At 29.3% G+C, this 19,960-nt stretch overlaps 1 protein-coding gene across 2 annotated transcripts in view; it reads right to left on the reverse strand.

The window, feature by feature from the left end:
* Positions 1 to 19,960, reverse strand: part of LOC145291217 (kinesin heavy chain) — a 134,730-nt gene that overhangs the window by 32,979 nt on the left and 81,791 nt on the right. For both annotated transcript variants that reach the window (XM_080136804.1, XM_080136803.1), the window contains exons 4-13: positions 19,496 to 19,600; positions 15,366 to 15,414; positions 12,596 to 12,651; positions 12,100 to 12,187; positions 11,452 to 11,576; positions 10,738 to 10,842; positions 8,246 to 8,394; positions 6,948 to 7,096; positions 4,621 to 4,793; positions 2,211 to 2,486 (exon numbers count right to left, since the gene is read on the reverse strand). In XM_080136804.1, coding sequence (XP_079992930.1) covers positions 2,211 to 2,486; positions 4,621 to 4,793; positions 6,948 to 7,096; positions 8,246 to 8,394; positions 10,738 to 10,842; positions 11,452 to 11,576; positions 12,100 to 12,187; positions 12,596 to 12,651; positions 15,366 to 15,414; positions 19,496 to 19,600 — 1,275 coding nt within the window. The remainder of the gene's footprint in view (positions 1 to 2,210; positions 2,487 to 4,620; positions 4,794 to 6,947; positions 7,097 to 8,245; positions 8,395 to 10,737; positions 10,843 to 11,451; positions 11,577 to 12,099; positions 12,188 to 12,595; positions 12,652 to 15,365; positions 15,415 to 19,495; positions 19,601 to 19,960) is intronic.

Consider the following 19,960-nt stretch of genomic DNA (forward strand, 5'->3'; position numbering starts at 1 on the left):
AAAGAAAAATACACATAAAAATAAATTGGTTAACTGTCCTAAAATGCTAGAACGGCCAGGAAATGATGAATTATTTTACATTAAATTTTTGTGAAACTAACCGCTCCCCCCTCTAATATTGTTTTTGTTAGCTTTGTCTCTGTCAAGTTTTCAGTATGTTCACACATAATTTTCCTTAGCCCTACAATTAATTCAAAGTCCGAATGGCAACCCTCCCCATATTCTCATTGCATAGAAACCCTCTTAAAACTACACATAATCATCTTTAAAAAAAAAAAAAAAAGCATGCATATTTTCCCATAGAAAAAAAAAACAGTTAACTGCCCTAAAATGCTAGAATGACCTGTAATAGGAAATTATTTTACATTCAATTCTAAAATAATTTGTTTATCTTTCATTAAAGTTTTTCATGGCATTTTATACATAATTTCCTAAAAAGGTAGAATCACATTTTGGAGGGGTGGTCAGAAGGAGTTGAGTGGGGTTAAACAGAAGGTGTTAATCTACAATAATACCAAAGAAATATTGCAATATATTCATTTTTAAATGGTCTTATGTTTAGATTTAAGTTTTTTGTACATAAAGCACATTACAATTCAACTTTGAGTTCTCCAACTTCTTTTCTGTTTATGGATACATGGCATTTTTAAGGAATTGCTGCATATTTATGCACATTTACTGCAGATTATTTGGAAACCATAAACTTTGGGAGATTTTCAGTTGCATATTCTGATTCCTTGTACAAAACTACACTTATATGGTAAATTTCATTTCTTAGTCTTGTGTTTTAACAAAGATATGACATTTTTACTGAAAAAGTAGTGTAAAAAATGTGACGAAACGCATATGGTCTTAAAGAGGGAAAAATATCCAAACGTGTGAGGCACAAAAATAGCCATAACTTCCTTAATTTTAATCAGATTTTAAAAATTTAAAAAGATTCTTTCTTAGCTCATCAAGCTCTTTCTATGCATACCAATATTGAAATATTTCAAGCTATTTCAATTTTTTCATGTGTATTGCTACATAGAGTGTTGTCTATTATAGGAGGAAATATGGGGAGTTGATGGCCTTTGTCGTGTAGGTAGAATTAGCTGCAAAGTTCTTGGCAAATAGTTTGGCCTTGTTTGATGCTGACGAGATGACGTCAGATCCAGTGATGATGGTCGGGATAGAACACACGCTTCTGTTCAGGATCCTGTTTGCTATTTGCCAAAACTGGTGGGAACCAAGCCGCTGCTCAGCAACTTCGGATTTAACGGACTAAGCATATAGCTCTCTTGCATTTTTTATTACTCTTTTACAGTGGTTGCTGGCAGTCCTGAAAGCAGCTCTAGTCACAGTGCATCTATTACGTTGGTAGCTATGGAAAAAGTGATTTCTGTGTGCGATGGCAGCAGTAAATTCTGGGGGGAACCATGGCTGGCTGTTAGGTTTTTGTTGGAATTTTTTGGATGGTATGAATCGGTCTAGGCCTACAATTAACCATTCGGTCAGGTCTGATACTATGGAGGACATATCCTTTTTAAACATGGAATGTAAGGGTAGATCAGATATAAATGTACGGAAGCTATCCCAGTCAGCCGTAGAGTATCGATACACCGTACGGCGGAGAGGTACATCTGAAGACTTATTGCATTTCGTTTTTGACTCCTCTCCTTGAGAAAAAGAATGTCTGACATAGACAAGAGAGATTTAGTGATAACAGATGTTCTGCTCAAGAATGTGTCACTGGGAGGCATGCAGTGTTTGATCATTGGACAACTAAAATGAATTACACTTGAGTACCATAATGTGAAAATGCAGAAACTAGAAAAGTGTATCCTGTTAAAAGTTTGTCACTATAAATGCATGGTTTGGTGATAAACTATATTTTGTTTTATAGAAGACTGAAAGGCACCTGGAGCTACACACAAAACAAATCAGAAAGATGCCTAGTACGCAACAACTTTTTTAAAATTGTCTTCGAAAACTGTTTTCATTAATAATTAATTTTCTACCTTAACGTTTTTCATAATTTTTGGATATGTTCATTACAGTGACATGGCAAGTAGATACCATTGGTTCCACTTGAAAATCAATATTTCATTTTTTGAATTTCACTACAACAATGAAGAACCAAAAATACTACCATAAAAATATTTGCACCGACGTGAATTAGAAATTACTTCTTTGTGTAATTGCAGTAATAAAAACTTTTCATATCTTACCAATTTTTGGCTAAGTTCCTCACTTAGATTTTCATTCTCTTTATTCTTGTTCTCTACCTCTTGAGATTTCTGATCATAGTTCATGGCTAGCTCTTCAAGAGCCTGCAACACTTCTTTAACTTCATCTTTTGCAGACTCATTGTCAGCTTGGATGCGAGACATGTCTTGTTGTAGATTTTCATAATCACGACGAGATTGGGCAATTAAGTCTTCCTGTTCCATCATCTGTTCTTTCAGTTTTTCAATCAACTGAGATTGGTTGTTAATTTCATCATCCTAAAAAAAGAAGAAAAAAAAAATAGATTACATTAAACAATAAATGCTGCAATATAAAGTTTATAACTTTTAAAGTCACAAATTATTTTATATTTGACAGTTTAAATGCTTCAAAATTTTGAAGCAATATAAAGTAATATAAAGAAATATAATTTTCATCAACTACTAAAACAGATTAAAATGAATTGTTTACAAAAAACGAAATTTTTAATAAAATTTTAAATTTGTTTTAATACTTTACACTATTGCATATTTTAGTCTAATAAATATATAATAAAAAACTTTTTAAAAGTTATGAAAATTCTTATGAATTAAAAGATTTAAATTTTTTGAATTTATTTACATCCAATAATTTAATATAGATTAAAATATTACCTTAACATTAGTCACATTCTTTAACAATTTTGTTAAATTAATAATCAAACAATATAGTAATCATCTAATTTAATTATTGAAATCCTACTTGAAAAAAAAAAAATTAAATTGTTAAATTTGGTAAAAAAAAAAAAAAATTAAACTGAAATAAAATACTCTACCACTTAATTGTATATTATAACGTATAATTTTCATTAAAGACTTATTTGAAATCATAAGAAAATAAGTGTAAAATTACAATTTCTTTTACTAAAATTTAAAAGATACAAAGACAAAAGACATTCTTTACATAAATCAAAGTCTCATTTGCATGAGAATATTGTGTTAAGATAAAACTGATCAGATGATAATGCTATTCTAAAATATTTAATTATTACAATTTCTTTATTAAATAAACACAGTTTTAACTTTTCATATCTAATTGCTCTGGAATAGAGTTCTTAGCATTTACAAAGTTTGAATGATAATCTAATTTTTAAAAGTTGGACCAAAATAGCATTTAATCTGGCATCCTAAACTTGGATTCTGACTAATCAATTTTCATTTACTATTGTTAAAAAATTATGCTATTTCATTAAAGTTGTTTTTTAAAATTATATCCAGACAACTGATAAAACTGAAAACACTTCCTTCGGTATCAGTTTTAAAATGTGCAAACAAATAAAAATTTACTAAAACACACAAAAAAAAAAAAAAAGATGACTTCACTGCATACTGGGCAATACCAGGTGGGGACATCTAGTTCACAATAAAATTTACAGTGTTTAAAAAAAATAAAGTTAGACTGAGTATTAAATTTTTATTTTTAACGAAACAATGTTAACATGAGAATATTTTATCTAATATAAAGTTATTTTTATATATTTGTATGTACAAGATCCATTCCTAAACTCATTAGTTGACCATAAAGAATTTTGGAATACTGCCGTTAGGCATGAGGGGTTGAAATATGGGCTATATTTAGTTTTAATTGGATGAAAATCATCTTAAAAATTTAGATACTTTTGATTTTTGTGAAAGTTAAATAGGTGTTAGATATCAATTAATAAATATTGACCAAATTTTGGTTTCTTAAAAGGCATCATATCGGATTAACAAGAATTCAAATATTTCAGATTTGTATTGAATTTAAACTATAGTCATTAGACACCAAGTAAACAAGATTCCTAAAATGTCATTTTTCTGAAAATCCTTTAAGCTTTAAATTTTAAAACATTTTGTAGAATGAAAATCATGTAATGTATATTAGGAGGGGTGAGGGTGAAGGTTGCTTATGGCATATCAACCATTAATGGGTTATTTAATACCAAATCAAAATGATGTAATTGCTTTAGATCAAAATTAGAACTAAGATTCTAGACATAAGGTTTAATATCATATCTTAAATTAACTTTTGTAAGGAAACATAAATTATGCAAAACTGCTCTTCAGGAAATTAGTTTTACCCCATTCTGGGTAGTTTTGTTGTCTTATAAATTTTAGATGAATGTTAATTTATCTCCGATAGCAACTGTCACAAATACAAATAATATCATTCTCGCTAATTACTGAACAGGTGATTTCTGTATCTGATAATTAGGGCTAGGACAACAGTATATTCTTTTCATTATTTTGACTCGAGTGTGTATCCGTTGATATCTTATATGCTTTTACATAGAGTGATGTAGTTTCCAGTTGATTAACTGTGTCGGATATATACTCGAGAGTCAAAGCAATGAAAAAAATATTCTGTTGTCAAAGACAATAGTATTTTGATTACCTTGTCATCCAATTGTTGATAAAGCTTGAGACGTTCTTCTTCAAGCTGGGTACGGTCACCCTCATTCATTGAAGCGACAAGTCCTCCAGCCAGGCTGATCGTACTGGTGGCAGGTGATTCAGCAGGTACATCTTCCTTAAGATCAACTTGTTCTTCTACAGATACGGCTTGACCTTTTATGGAGATAAAAATACTTTCACTAAATACGTTTTAGAAACTGAAAACATTTTAAGTACAAATATTCAAATAATGTTTGAAAATTCAATTTTTGCTGGTTTTAATCTCATTTTTAAATACAGCTTTCATTATATTTTGAGTTTTGACACTGAATTTAGTTCTTGTCCAAAATTCTCCCAATAATTAAAAAAATCTGTACGATGCACATATCCATGACAAAACAGAAATATTTAAAAACATTACTTAAATTACATCTTATGATTAAGAGAAGAACGACTGTCTCACGTCACCATCTTTAAAATAATCTTAAGAAACAAAAGATAAATAACTAATTCAAATTTGTGAAATTTTTGTTGTAATGTCTATGAATTCCAATTAATAGTGTAAAAATTATTTTCTTTATAAAAATAAAATTACTTATCAATTTACATAATTTTTGGAATATGATATTTGAATTTCATACACATACAGAATTTTCCTTAATGTTTGTCATTTTTAATATAAGGGGGAATTCTAGACAAGAATCCTGATTTTTTTATAACATTCAGACAAATTACAAGGTATAAACATTTGTTTGCAATTTTTAGCTACTGATTTTATGCATTTATATTTTTTATACTTTCATTGTTAACCTTTTCTTGTTAATATATTTCCATGTATTTTCCTTCTTTTTTTTTTGGTAAAATAATTGATTATGGACAATTTTGAAACTCCATATATTTGTGCAATCAGCAGGAAGATGGTAGAAAAAAAATCAGAAAAGAATGGAATAATTTAGGATTCAGCAATAAGGTGATTCTATAGAGAAAAATGCATGATCAACAATCTGACATCAAAACGGATAGAAAGTGACATCATGCCACCTTACTTCTTCCCCAAGGAATTCATATTAAACATTAATGGTTACATCTACATTCTAAGCAAGATAGTTAAATCTTGTTTTGATCAGATAGCTGCAGGTAGGTTGTAGGTGTAGCAGCAAGACTCAAGGCCATACCATATCAACTAGAAGCCACCAAAACTTCATTGATGACATGTCTGACATTTCAACTCTTATATGGGGTACAGTGGAACGAGACACTGACAAGATCTAACTGTAACATGAATGATGGACTAAAGGCCAAGATCACCAAAATCTTGTGGTGTAAGAGTCAAAAGAGAATGAGAAATGTCTATGGCCAGTTTTGTTTCAGATGTGGTAGGGGTCACCGCTTATAAACCCAAAGGCCACTCAAAGATAAGGGTTAATGAGTGCCAGGTTGATGGTTAGAGAAAACTGCGACAATCGGTAATGGTGGAACTTAGGTAGGATTCAATTATTAAAGAGGATGGCTCACCAAAAACTTGTTTACATTAGACTTGAAAACCTTGAGAAGACCTGTTTGAAGGTTGTTATCAAAGCCAAAGATTCAAGTAAAATCAACAGAACAAATAATGCAGATAACTGAGCCAAGTTTGATGAATGTATATATATATATATATATATATATATATATATATATAAGGCAAAAGGTGTGTGCAGGTATGTTCGCTAATTTAATGTTTAATTTGCCCGACTTTTACAAGCTATTTCAAGATATTTTTCGATTGCCGTGTCTTCGAAAAGCAAATGATGGGGCAAAGGAAACAGAAACTGGCTTGCAGCACAAAACTAGGTAAAACATCACGCGACTTAACTTTCTCACACCTGTATATTTCACTTTATAAACGTTAACTTATAACACTTATCACTTTCTCTCCTCTTGTGGCCGAGATGGGTAGGTCTCAGGGTTTTTTTTTTTCACCTTCGTGTCAAGGCTTCAGGGTTCAAGCCTACCTTCCTACTAAGACTTTTTTTTTCTTTTACACCTCCAAACACCCGGCCAATTTTTTTTTTTTTTTTTTAAACAGGATTATTTTAATCTAATACCCCCCATACCCCCACCCAAACACACACCTCCAAACACCTGGGCAACGCCAGGTACCCCCTGCTAGTATATATATATATAAAAATGAAAGTTCAGTTATTTTTTTCCTAGACAGTAATTTTATGATAATGAAAATATATATATATATATATAAACAAAAAATTTACCAAAATGATACATTGTTTTGAGGTTGAAATAATTAAATCTGTTATAAGAATGGGAAAAAAAGTACAACATAATTACCAGTTCTCCATTTCTGTAGTTCTGCATCCAATTTCGCCAGAGTTGCCTTAAGCTTAGTGACTTTTTCTTTTTCTTTCTCATATCTTCGTTTCCATTCATCAGCTGTAAGCTCTTCATTAACAGACACAACATTCTTGATAGTCTTAGCTCTACAAAAAGAAAAATAGGATTAAGAAAAAAGTATAAACAAAAATTATGGTTACAATTTCTTGAAAATTAAAATTTAAAAAGATTTTTATGAAGTGACTAATCGAAGGCAACCTAAAAGGGGTCCTTTCATTAGCTATTCACCTAGATGTATGGGAAAGCAACATTCGATTTCCTGGATTACTAAAATTAACTTTGATTGCCACCTCATAATACTGCGTTTAGCAAAGAGGCAACCATTATGCCGAATTTATAAAGATTAAAACATGAGAATTTGGAAATCAATTTGTTATTGCCAGTCAGAATTTGATTGCCATGGATTGATGACTGGTTCTCAGCTTGCAAATGCATTAGAATCAAAAGTTCATAGGGTTAAGAAATAAAGTAGGCAGAAAAAAATAGAAAGGGCTAAGAAATATGAATTTCAGGACAAACACCTTAAATAAGAGTGTCTGAGAAATGACAAAAAACCAACAATCGTATTTCAATAAGTTTATGTCTGTTATTTAGAAGAGAAATCAGTGGTTGTTCAGAATTTCCTCAATGTTAACAAAAATACAAAATCTTTATGATGTATGTACCCATGGCAGAACGAAAACATATTCCAAAAGTATGTAAATTAATCAGGTAGTTTTATTTTTAAAGAAAACCATTTTTAAACAATTTTAAGCAATTAATGGGAAATCAGACATTACTAGGCTGATCTCATAAGTTATCTGCCCTTGTTTCTTCAAGCTAGCATGAGACAGTCCCTTTTTACTTACTCATGAATTTAATTTTCTTAGTTAAAAATAAAACTACTTGCAATGGCTACAATTTACTATTAAAATCACTGAAAATTGTTAAAGAAATTATTTTGTATATATATATATAATCTATCTGATCAATTTACGTGAGTTTTGGAATATGACAGTTTCTTTCCGTCACAGGTACATACATCATATAGATTTACTAAAAATTTTATTAATATAGGAGGAATTCTAGACAAGAACTGAGAAATCATTTGAATTATCAGCCTATGACCTAATTAAAAAATCTATTTAAATGAATGTTACAGAGATAGATAAAAAAAAAAAAAAAAAAAAAAAAAAAAAAACAGTCAATGTAATGCATTATATGAAGGAAATGCGAATTAAAAAAAAAAAACATACCTTTGACCAAAAAGCAAAGTTGATTTGGTCTCTGATTCATTGTAAGATGCAGGGGAACAACAGATCACCATGGTAGTTCGAGCATTTCCACCCAAACTTTCTTGTAAAATTCTCGTCAATTTACTGTCTCGGTATGGTACGTGAGATTTCTACATGAGAAAGGATAGAAAACATGAATAATTTTTTTTCGGGTCTTGCTTATGCTAGGGTAAAAAAAAGAAGAAAAAAAAATCTGTAAAAAAAATAAATTTTATAGACGACCATTCTTCTAAGAAACACTGGTTATTTTTCATGAACTTTCTCGGGTATCCAACTATTTTCTTAATTCTTTGAATAAAAAGATCCAAAATTAATAATTGTGTAATAATCTTTAGGCTGCTTAAGTCATCACTAAAGTACTGAGGATATCTTGTAAGTAGACTCATACAATTTAACACACATTTGAATAAAATAAAATATGCATCAAGTGCACTTGAAAGTCAAATACAACGTAATATTAGGAAAATAAATATTTTACTTGTTTGAAATGTGATAACTTTCAAATAAGTAAAATATTTGTTTTTTTTCTTAATATTACTATTACGTATTTGGCTTTCAAGTGCACTTGATGTGTATTTTATTTCATTACAATGCTTCTATATGAACTCTCATTCTTTGACACATACATTATTATTATATTAACTGATATTGCAACTGATTCATAATGAAAATGGGATATTTTAGCATAAACATTTTCAATTAGAGTTGATCAAAGTGAATTTAGTTAAGTCAATTTGGAGCCATGTTATAGATTTTTGGTTGCTTTCTCTCAAAGTCTTGCAATAGCTATAAAAAAGAAAAAAAAACTGATAGACCACATATTGCCTTCCTCAATCTGGAAAAGCCCTTCAATCATGTGCCAAACAATGTGATCTGGTATTTACTGTGACACCACACTACATGTTATTAGTGAACTACCACTGTTATGTCTAAGAACTTTCCCATAATGAAATAAGAGAAACACAACTGCATTAGCGGATTGGGTTAGGGAACTATGTACAAATAAAATAAAATTTGAATTAAAATGGTCAATAGCTAGAAAATATAAATCTAGTAAATCAAAAAGATGTAATCTATGCTTATTTGAGTCATACCACATAATGAATTCTAAAGAAATTTTAAACAAAAAGTTTGATGTTATACAAAGCTGTCTACATAGAAATAAATTCCTATTATCACGCCTAAGACCTGATTAAAATAATATATAAAAATATTTCTTTTTAATTTTAGAAAATAATTTAAAAAGAGTATGTTGTGAGTGAAATGTGTTACAGAATTTTAAATTTAATGCAAGGAATTTAGGATGGTGCAATAAATCAAGTAGTAGGCCATCAAATTAACATACAAAAAATAAACTAAATATAACCTAAGGGAAATAGAATTAAATTTAAATTTAATAATTGTTATCAGTAATAAACTAATATCCGAGACATTTCAATAGCACACAAAACAAATCAAATATTAAGTAATTGCAAAATATTGAGATAAACAAATTATGATGGATTAAAATAGACTAAATCAGAATATAAGTTTGAAATCAAATGAGAAATTGAATCTAGATTGCTATAAAGAAAATAATGTGAAAACTACAAGTTTAAAACTAAGCATAGATTAATAAAGACAAAAATCAAAATAGTGAATTAAAAATAAAGGAATTTTGATAAAATTACGAATCAATAAATGTGGGCAAAATCGAGTTATGTCCCTTACACGTTCTCGGTATACTGAATGATACATGAATAGTAAAAATTAAAAAATGAAGATATGTTTATATTAGATAAGGTTGAAAATGATAGATTTAACTTTGAAATTAATTACATAACCAGTATGAGGTGAAGATAAATATTAACTAAAATTATTTAAATAAACCTTTTAATTTAATTTTTCTTAAAAAATAGCAGGTAAAAGGGAAAAGGAAAAACAAATACATTGTTACATGTCAAAAATGGATACAAAACAAAGGCAAATTGAGAAATGAATAGCTGGACATAGAGACTAAAATCTAAAAGGTGTAGTTTAGGAGTTGGAGAGAAAATAAATAAATAAATCGGAGAAAAAAATAATTATACAAATAGAAAGAACATTAAAAGATTAAATGAATATAAAAATATAAAATTGTAAAAATATCTAAAAATAAAAAATACGAAAGTGGGATACTTAATTTTAAGAGAATCAAAAAATAAAATAAAATGAGAATTAACAAGGGGAGTCCAAACTGCTTGTTTTCTTAAAATAGGAATTATGAATATATTCATATATATATATATATATATATATATATATATATATGAATAATGTATTTTGGTGTCTGAAGAGTGGTAGAGTAAGACATATTTCCCCCACAAACTGATCATAGTAAACCACTTCAAGTCCAATATGAAAACAATGTAGTTGAAAAAAATAAATAAATAAATAGAAAATGCAATTATATTCAACAACTGAAAAGTACTTACATTTCCATCAGCAAGAGCTGAAATCACATTTCCTAGAGCTGACAAAGATTTGTTGATGTTTTTCGCCTCATCAAGCACAGCACCTTCTGCACCAGTTTTGCTTACCTAAAATATAGACAAAAAATATAACCACAAAATAAAGAAAAAAATCATGTCAGAAAAACATCCATAGAGTAATATTGTGTTTATTTTATTAATAGAAAGTTTGACATAGTTTTACAGGTGGTATTTTTGATACATTTTATACAAGCTACAAATAAAGGAATAAAAAGTGCAATAATGGACATGGGGGAATGAAGAGAAAGAGGATTGGATATACTGTACAGAGATAGTAGTTCATTGAAATAGAGAATGTAGGTGGTAATCTTTCCAGGGAGGGAAAGGGAAGGGTCTAATGGATAAATTGACAAAAACAGTGTGAGTGAATGTGACATATCTAGATATGTGGATCATGGAGATGCAAAGATGTTTCAATGGACATTAAGTCGTACAATAGAAAACTGGTGTTATTATTACTTTTGAATTATATCAATATTTCCTGGATTTTTCTTTTTTATAAAATTGTAAATCATTAAATTAAAACTAACAATAAACCAGATAAAAAGCATTGAAGGAAAGAGAGAAAAAAAACAAGAAAATATAAAAAAGGGAGACCGAAAGAAAGCAGGAGAAAGAGATGAGAGAGGAGAAAAAAAGAAAAGCTTTCAAACTTACTTTTTCACTACCAGCAAGATCTACTAAGTAAAGTTTACCACTTAGTTTCTTTTGGGTTTCAACATTTTCTTGCTTGACATTAATTAAAAATACACTGTGACTTCTGGAACTGTGTTCATTCATATCTGTAATAGACAGAATTAATTAAATTAAAATTTTTATGCAAAATGGTTAACAAATTATTTATGAAAAATTACTTTTGATATATGTTCCTATTTACTTTGCCTCCCCACGGGACAGAGTTAGACACCAGGGTTATTTTTTTTAACGTGGAAAAAGGAACAAAATTTTTAAATTGTCTCAGTCATGAAGGATTTCTCCTCCACTGACAGAATACAAGAAATTGAAGTGTAGCATCTGAAGAATAGATACTATACTTTGAAATTGGCCCGTTTCCTTGTATACAAATTTTAATCATAACCAAATTAGGTCGTAAACAATTACAAAATATTTGATATGACAACATAAAATGTACAATACAAATATTAATATTTAATGAAATTAGAAATGCATACATTTGAAAAACGTTATAAAAAGTTACTTATATATGAATCAAAAATATATTTAAGTTTAGATTACTAGTTATATTTTAATAAATATAACCCCCCCCCCCCCAAAAAAAAAATGCCAATTAAATGTAACACTTACTTGTCACAGCAACATGTCTGTTATTTTTACCCTCATCAATAACTTCCATGACCTCTTCAGGACTGGAAACGAATCGTTCAGTGGCACCCTTTAATATAGACAATACAGACATATATATATATTATCCAAATACATATTTAGACAAGGCAAAGTGCAGATTAAATTAAATAAAACAATGGAATTATCCACATTTTTGTTTTTCTTTTCAAAGAATTATACTGACTTGAGTTTGACAATCACTTGGATTGCTTGATTTTTTTTTTTTTTAAATAGTTTTTTTTTTTTAAAGTTTTTTTTAAATGCATTTCATCCATTGTTCTTAATAAAATAATTCTTTTTAATAAACAATTTCCATAAATGTATCTTTACATAAAGTTACAGATGAATTGTTGAAGAAGTGTAGTTATAAATGAATTACTAAAAATAACTTTATGGGACACACTATGAAGAGTTTGAAATATACAGAGACAATGATAACTTATTCAAACAGACTTACTTTGACATAAGGAACTCTGTTCTTGTCTTCATGGACAGCCAAATTTGTCTTGGTAACTTTAATAAAAATTCAAGTTTTTACATTAACACCAGTACATATAATGGTGAGGAATATTGATAAAACTTACTGTGTTTACATTAAATATAAAACATTTTGGATATTCATATATGTATGATATTTTAAAAAATGTGAACATTTCTTTTTTCAAACAAGTGTTACCAAGCTCATAACATACCGCTTAGACTTGACTTTTACCTTATTGGACATTTTCCATCTCAATGGAAATTTCTCACCCCCACCCACCCCACTCAGGATTACTACTAATAAAAGGAGGAAAAGGTTATAAAAAAAAAAAAAAAGTCTTGCCATAAAGAATATATTTTTAAATATAGAAAGTCTAAGCTAATAATCAAAATAATGATTCTATCCATTCTAAAATTGCATCATTTTTGGTTTTCAATTTTTATTTTAAATATTTATGCACATATGATGCTTGAAATGTCATGAATATTTCTATATAAAACATTCAAGGTCAGGAGGATGAAAGTTCCATTTTTATACCAAGAATTTTATTCAGTTGGAATAAACTTTCACCTCAGATTTAAATAATGTATTTTTTAAAAGTTAACGATATCTTTCAATTCTTTTTTATTAATAAAACGGTTACATTTAAAAATCTAAATTTAACCACAAAGCTTGGTTCCTTAGTAAAAAAATAAAATCATGTGAAATAATTTAAATAAAGCTGGATTCTTAATAAATGGTATTTTTTAGAGGAAAACTAAAATGGATTCATTTCAGCCTTGCATTCTTTTATCTCATTTTATAATTATTCTTTTAATATCAACATATTTCTTTACATGATTATCAAAAATATAACAAGAAACTATTTCAAGTTTCACTCTTCTACATCCAAAAGCAAAAACAGACTTGAAAGCAATCATCTAATTTGGGCTGCTTTTGTGGCTCATTGTAGATGTAATATTCGTGGACTGCTAACATTGATATGCGACCTTATGTTATATCCAATCCTTGTGGGGAAATCGACAGAAACAATGGACGTATTACAAAAGGAAGAGGATACAACAATAATTCCATTCCCCTCAGGGGTGAAACTAACTAAGTTGATTAAGATAAGAAATGATCACTCAATTTAATTGGCCCAGAAACAAATTGTATTTACAATAAAAAAAAGAATCCATTCATCGACTACAATATATGATACAGTACAGTGATTTGGTTGTCAAACAGTTTGTATGACAACATTCACTTTGGATAGCTTGAACCATCTTCTTTCAATGAATTCACTGCATCTTGAAGGAAGGTCAGTCAAATGCAGTGGTTCATTGCTAATATTGAAACCAGTGACTGCCAGCCTTGATTCCACTGGTGAACACCACAGATAAGTGGATAGATAATCAGTTCTACATCCTGCTTCACTATACTGAGCTATATTTTAAGTTGACACCTACACCACCACTTTCAGCTCAATGGCTTTTCTGATAAACTAGTCTCAATGAAGAGCAAAGCAAATTAAACCATTCAGACTATAGCTTGTAATGCCAGGTGAATTTGATGCTCATCACTTCATAGGGTATGGTTAGTATTGGTGTCACTGCGATATTACTAAGCAATAACTTTTGAGCCTGTTTATTTATGCATGTGAACTTATCATATTCATCACATTTTGCATCAATTACCTACAGGGATGAAACGTGGAAGCCTCTGTGAAACTTAATTGCCATAAATACATTTTCATAACTTGCATATATAATTTATAATATAATCAAAATTTTAAACATTCTAATGATATAATAAAATGATCTCTTGAAATGCATATACACTTGGATAAACATTAAGAGTTGATTGTGATTTTTGGCTCTTGAATATAACATTGAAAACTTCAAATTTTATAATTTATCAAATTATAATATTAAAGATTTGTTTAATATAAGCTGTAACTATTGAGCTTGGTTTTATCTGATATATATTCAATATATCCCAAAGAGTCATAGGATCCAATTTGTTAATAAACTTTGCATTATTTGATCAGATATTTTGAATTGTTCTGGTTTATTAGACACATTATGCACATTGACATGATTTTAGAAAAACCATATTAATATTTTGATAAAACCTAACACAGATGTTGAGTGATTATATTTTATTACAATATTTTGAAAATACTTTTTTATATAATTGAAGAGTCTTTTGTTGTTTATACTTATTTTCTTTGTATTTAGCATTACTGAATATTTTAGTCTGTGCAATTGTGTTTTTAAGAATTAAATTTTTCTTCAGTTTTATCTGTTATTAACACAGCTTTGACTAAGAGTAGGATATACAGACACATTATAAAAAGATTTTAAAGTTCAAGTTTTTAGATTTCATACTATGAGTATTTAAATGGAATGTTTTCATTAAAAAATATATAAAGCAATGAAAATCAACAGATTTAAATGAATCTATTAATAACTTTAAATGAAAAAAGGACAAATGTTGAACCTGGAGCCAAAATGGCAGAGTTTTAAAGTGAATGGCCGTTCATTTGTTTTTGTAGTATTGTACACAAAACAAAGATTGTTTTAAATATTTTATAAAAATGTCCTAAGTTAAAGCACTATTTCATCCAGAAAAATAGAAAAAAGAAAGCAAAAAGGCCTTTGAAAGGAAAGAGAAAACTTCATAACAGAAGGAAAAATGTCTAGCCTGCAGATGAGAGTGATACAATGTCAGGGCGAATCAGTCAAAAACAATGTTAGTTACTTACCATCCAAAAGATCTCTGATTTTGTCCAAATAAATTTCATAATACGAAATCTGAAATAAAGAATTATTTTAAAGTAATGTTAAGTTTTTTTAAAATAAAATATTTTTACCCAATTTGAAAGATATCCTGTATCATCTATATTGATATGGGACATCTGTGTTTATACTAATTAAGTTATTAGAACTAAAATTTTAAAATTTGGGGAAGGATCATCTAAGAGATTTTACGAAGTAACTTGTTTCAGAGAATGTTTTTTTATTAATATAAAAACATACCAAAGAGTATAAAATATTTTATTAACATTCAATGTTAATAAAATTTCAACTACAATCATATAAAGTTGTACAGAATCTAAAATTTTGAACAAATGTAAACCCTTAATAGGGGTTTAGCTAAAATTAAAAATGTTTCCAAACAATAAATGTAATTATGTAAACTATTTTTACAAAATTTACATATCAGTATCATTGGATGACTTTAAGAAACTGACATCCATTATAATAAACTATAAGGAAGCAGGTAAAATAAACTTGGGTTTAGGAAATTTTAGATGAGGATCGATAATTTGCTATTCAGATCTTTGTTATACTAGCATTTTATTAGATGTAAGCAGTGAACTTCAAGTGCGTTGTTTCAAAATTTACAAAGGGTTCAGTTTGAAAATCTGTAAAGTTCAAAAAGAAGCACCTGAAGAAAGTAACAATCGAGACGAGAACATTCCAAATAATTCAAATACAAATCAATAAATTATTCAGATTACTCTTCTCATTTTGAATGTTATTTTCACAACCTTTTGGTTGATGTAACTTCTCACATTCTTCTGGCGTATCTTGTTGAACACGGGAATCTTTGTCAAATTTCGGAATCTGCGCAGAATTTCGAACAGAACTATTTATTTAATCCATGTGAGTAGCATGTTCTCGTTCCATCAGCCATGACTGGGTAGAAGTTCTATGTGTCATTTCTCAACTGAGCATGCGACAGAGTTAAAGGGATTAAAATACACAGCAACTTCCTCTTTCCTTAGTCAGGACACGGTACCAACAACAACTGAACATGACTCAAACCAATCCCCAATTTCTCTTTTGGAGTGTAACAAGATCGCCCCCCCCCCACCCCACTCAATGCTTTTAGCCCTGGGCTCAACTTCAACGAGATATATAATTCACCAGAGCTATCATTGGACCCTGACTTCAACATCTGTGTATGGTACATGAACTTTTTTTGTTCTCAAACAAGAATTTATAACCTTTTTGTCTCCATCCATACTTCTATTAACTCTTCTATTTTTCATTCCTTTTTACTAAACAAAGATAATCAATGAAGTTGTTATAAATGTTAGAATGAGACTGTCTTTCTATTCTAAACCTTCAATCTCTAGAAAAAGGTAACTTTACAATTGAATTTTACCAAGTAGTTTATCCACTATACCACAGATCATTGGAGGTTGCAATTGTATTTTGAGTTGTCTACACTGAGTATTATACAGTGTAGACAACTCAAAATACAATTGCAAATTACATAAGACTCCTATACAGTCATTGCTGAAGAAACAAGAATATGCTACACTCTTGGATTAAATAAAACGTTCCATTTGAAGCTCTGCACAGATTCCCAAAGTTAAAGGGAAAAATTCCAGAGTCTGACAAAATACACGTGAAGAAGGTTGGAGGTTACATCAACCAAAATGTGAAAATAACATTCAAGATAAGAATATTAATCTGAAGAATCCAAATAAAAAAATAATCACTCCTCATCTTAAAAATTCAGAAATGTTAAATCAATAGTTATTTGTAATCTATTTCGTAGGATTCAATCCATTTCAGCAAGGCAATAAAGTTTTCAGGTAAACATTGGAGATAAAATTTGAAAATCATAGAATATATGCAAAGTCACTGCACAAATTTAATAAAAGCTAAACAGAAAACGTCCCTTATAAGATCTATAATTGTCTTCAATTTTTTTTTACATCTTAAAGATATCAAATGTTAATGATTTGACACATCTAGTTTATGATGAATATAATAAAAATAAATTTTTAAATAAAAGTCAAAAGGTTAAATCATTTTTTTTTTTTTAATTGTGAAGGATAAAGAAAACTACATAAGATTAATACATGATAATTGTAATAAAAAGTTTAATCACTTTTAATCAAACTGAAAAGCCTTATTGACTGCTAAACCATTAATGACCAATTGGATCAGTATTTGTTATATATATTATTAAATATATAATTTAATAACTTTGACCTTGGTTAATGACCATGTTTGTATAGAGATTACATACAAAGTCAAAATATACTGTGATATACAAATGTAAACTATGCAGTTTCGACTACCCAAGAGGAATTGTTTTGTTTGAAAAAATACGTGCTTCATTGAATGGGAAAGTTACCCTGGGATTGGCCTTTGTGAGAAAAGGCAATATTCAGGGTTATATACATACAAGTCCCATGGCTAGAGACTGTCTAGATGTTATTTTTAGTGAATGTCTTCAGTGGTCAACATCTGGTCAGCCGAACAGTGACCACTAACAGTGACCTGAGAGTTGCCATTAATTTTTCCTGAGGTGTGCCTCTGAGTAGATTGGATTCTTGAACCTCTTAGCTAAAGGACTGTGTCAATATGGTTGGTGTTTTTCGGTTTTAGTCATGCAAAACTACTCATTCTGAAAGTTTGCCATTCAACGTTGAGAAAGTGAGTACCAAGTAAACATTATTTGTTTATAGACGGAAATTGTGTTTCTACTTGGGAAAGAATTACTTTGTTGCAACAATGACAGAATTGAGCAACAATCTTGGTCCAGCACAATGAATGTGGCAATCACAGCTGATGTAGTGAACATATAACAGGATATTCATACTGAACCTTTTTCCTCTTCTCTTAACCCCTTTGTGTGTATCTCTTAATTATTTGCATTATTCCATCGCTTTCACCATTTCTTTTATTCACTTTTCATGTTATTTATCTTTACTCCCACCTTATAAAAGATCTGTACACAGGTGAAATATGCATGGTGAGAAGGAAAATAACTGTTAGTTGTATATTAATATCATTTTTTTTTTTTGTAACTTTATTTCTAACATAACATCATAAAAGATGTTCCCCATGTTTTTCAGTTTCAGTGAATATCATAACTTTGTGACATCATCCAGTGTGCACGGAGAAAAAAAAAAAAACAATATAACAAGATCATTAACAATATATATATTATATTAGATCAAAGTGCTAGAGCTAGTGTCCACACAGACAATAAATGACTGTTTGGATTACAGGTCATCTATGCTCTGTTTTATCTAATATTATTTTCCTTCTGTTGTATCAGTTATCATTAGGGCTATGACAACAGCATATTCTTTTCATTGTTTTAACTCAAGTATATATCCGACACAGTTAGACCCAATTAATCAACTGAGAACCACATCACTCTACACAAAAACATAAGATATCAATGGATATATACCCGAGAATCAAAATAAGGAAAAGAATATGCTGTTGTCATAGCCCTAGTTATGAAGTTATAAAATATATCTTCTCTCGAATGTCTGTTTTAGTGGATGCCATCCAGTGTACATAAGGCAAACAAGATCCAAAACAGTTTTAGTCGTATATAATTTTGGTGTTTTAACAAAAACTCCTTCATGTTAAAAAAGCACTTGGGTGAATAGAGGGAAGGAGGTGGGAGATAGAAGATAAACACTGGATAAATGAGGTTGCCACTTTCTCTTTAGAAGGTATTTTTGGGAGAGTCTGGTAAGCCAGAGGAACTGTAGGAAAAGATAGAAAGAAGAGGTGAAAGTATGATTTCTGAAAACATGCACGAGGGCTTAAAAGAATTGGAGTGAGGATCAGATTATCATGCGGAAGTTTTGGTTCTAAATCTATTATAGCCAGAGTGGCAAGAGAAAAAAAAACACTTTATTATAGAGATTAAACCATCAGGAGTCTAGACGTTTGTAGAGTAGATCCGCCCCTATCTCTCTCATTTAATGGATGTATAGAGAGATAAACAAAGCAAACAAGATACAAAGTTTTAGTGATTGATTTAAGTCAATGAAAGGTTCAGTTTGATTTTAAAAAGTGATCATTAAAGTTGATTCATTTTTTATACTAACAAGATCAGTTAACTTACTTTGATATGAAATTCCAAGTTTTCATCCATTCCATAAATATAGTTAAAGATGTCCTGTACAATGCGTGGAATGATGCCGTGCATATTGGGTTTGCTGAGCACACCCTATAATTAAAATGGTTATACAGATTCATATTAACGCAGAAAAAATATTAACACAAACAAGAAAATCTTATATTTAATCATTAAAATAAAAAAATACAAATACCTTACAAGTTAATGATGGCCATTTTATATTTAAACGGATTCAATAATAAAATACAATAATCTTTCTTTACAAAAATAATAGAGTAGATGGATGAACAATGAAAATAATGTTATTTTTTGATGAATAATTTTAAAATAAAATGTGAAAAAAGAATTTAAAAAAACTTGAGGAAACTGAGTTTCTGTTATAATCAGAGTATAACCAATGGTGATGGTACCAACTCCAACTGGAAGGTGGAGTAGGCATAAAGTTCAGGG

Source organism: Euprymna scolopes, chromosome 12, assembly GCF_053919585.1.
Source record: "Euprymna scolopes isolate OS-2025 chromosome 12, ASM5391958v1, whole genome shotgun sequence".
Lineage (NCBI taxonomy): Eukaryota > Metazoa > Mollusca > Cephalopoda > Sepiida > Sepiolidae > Euprymna > Euprymna scolopes.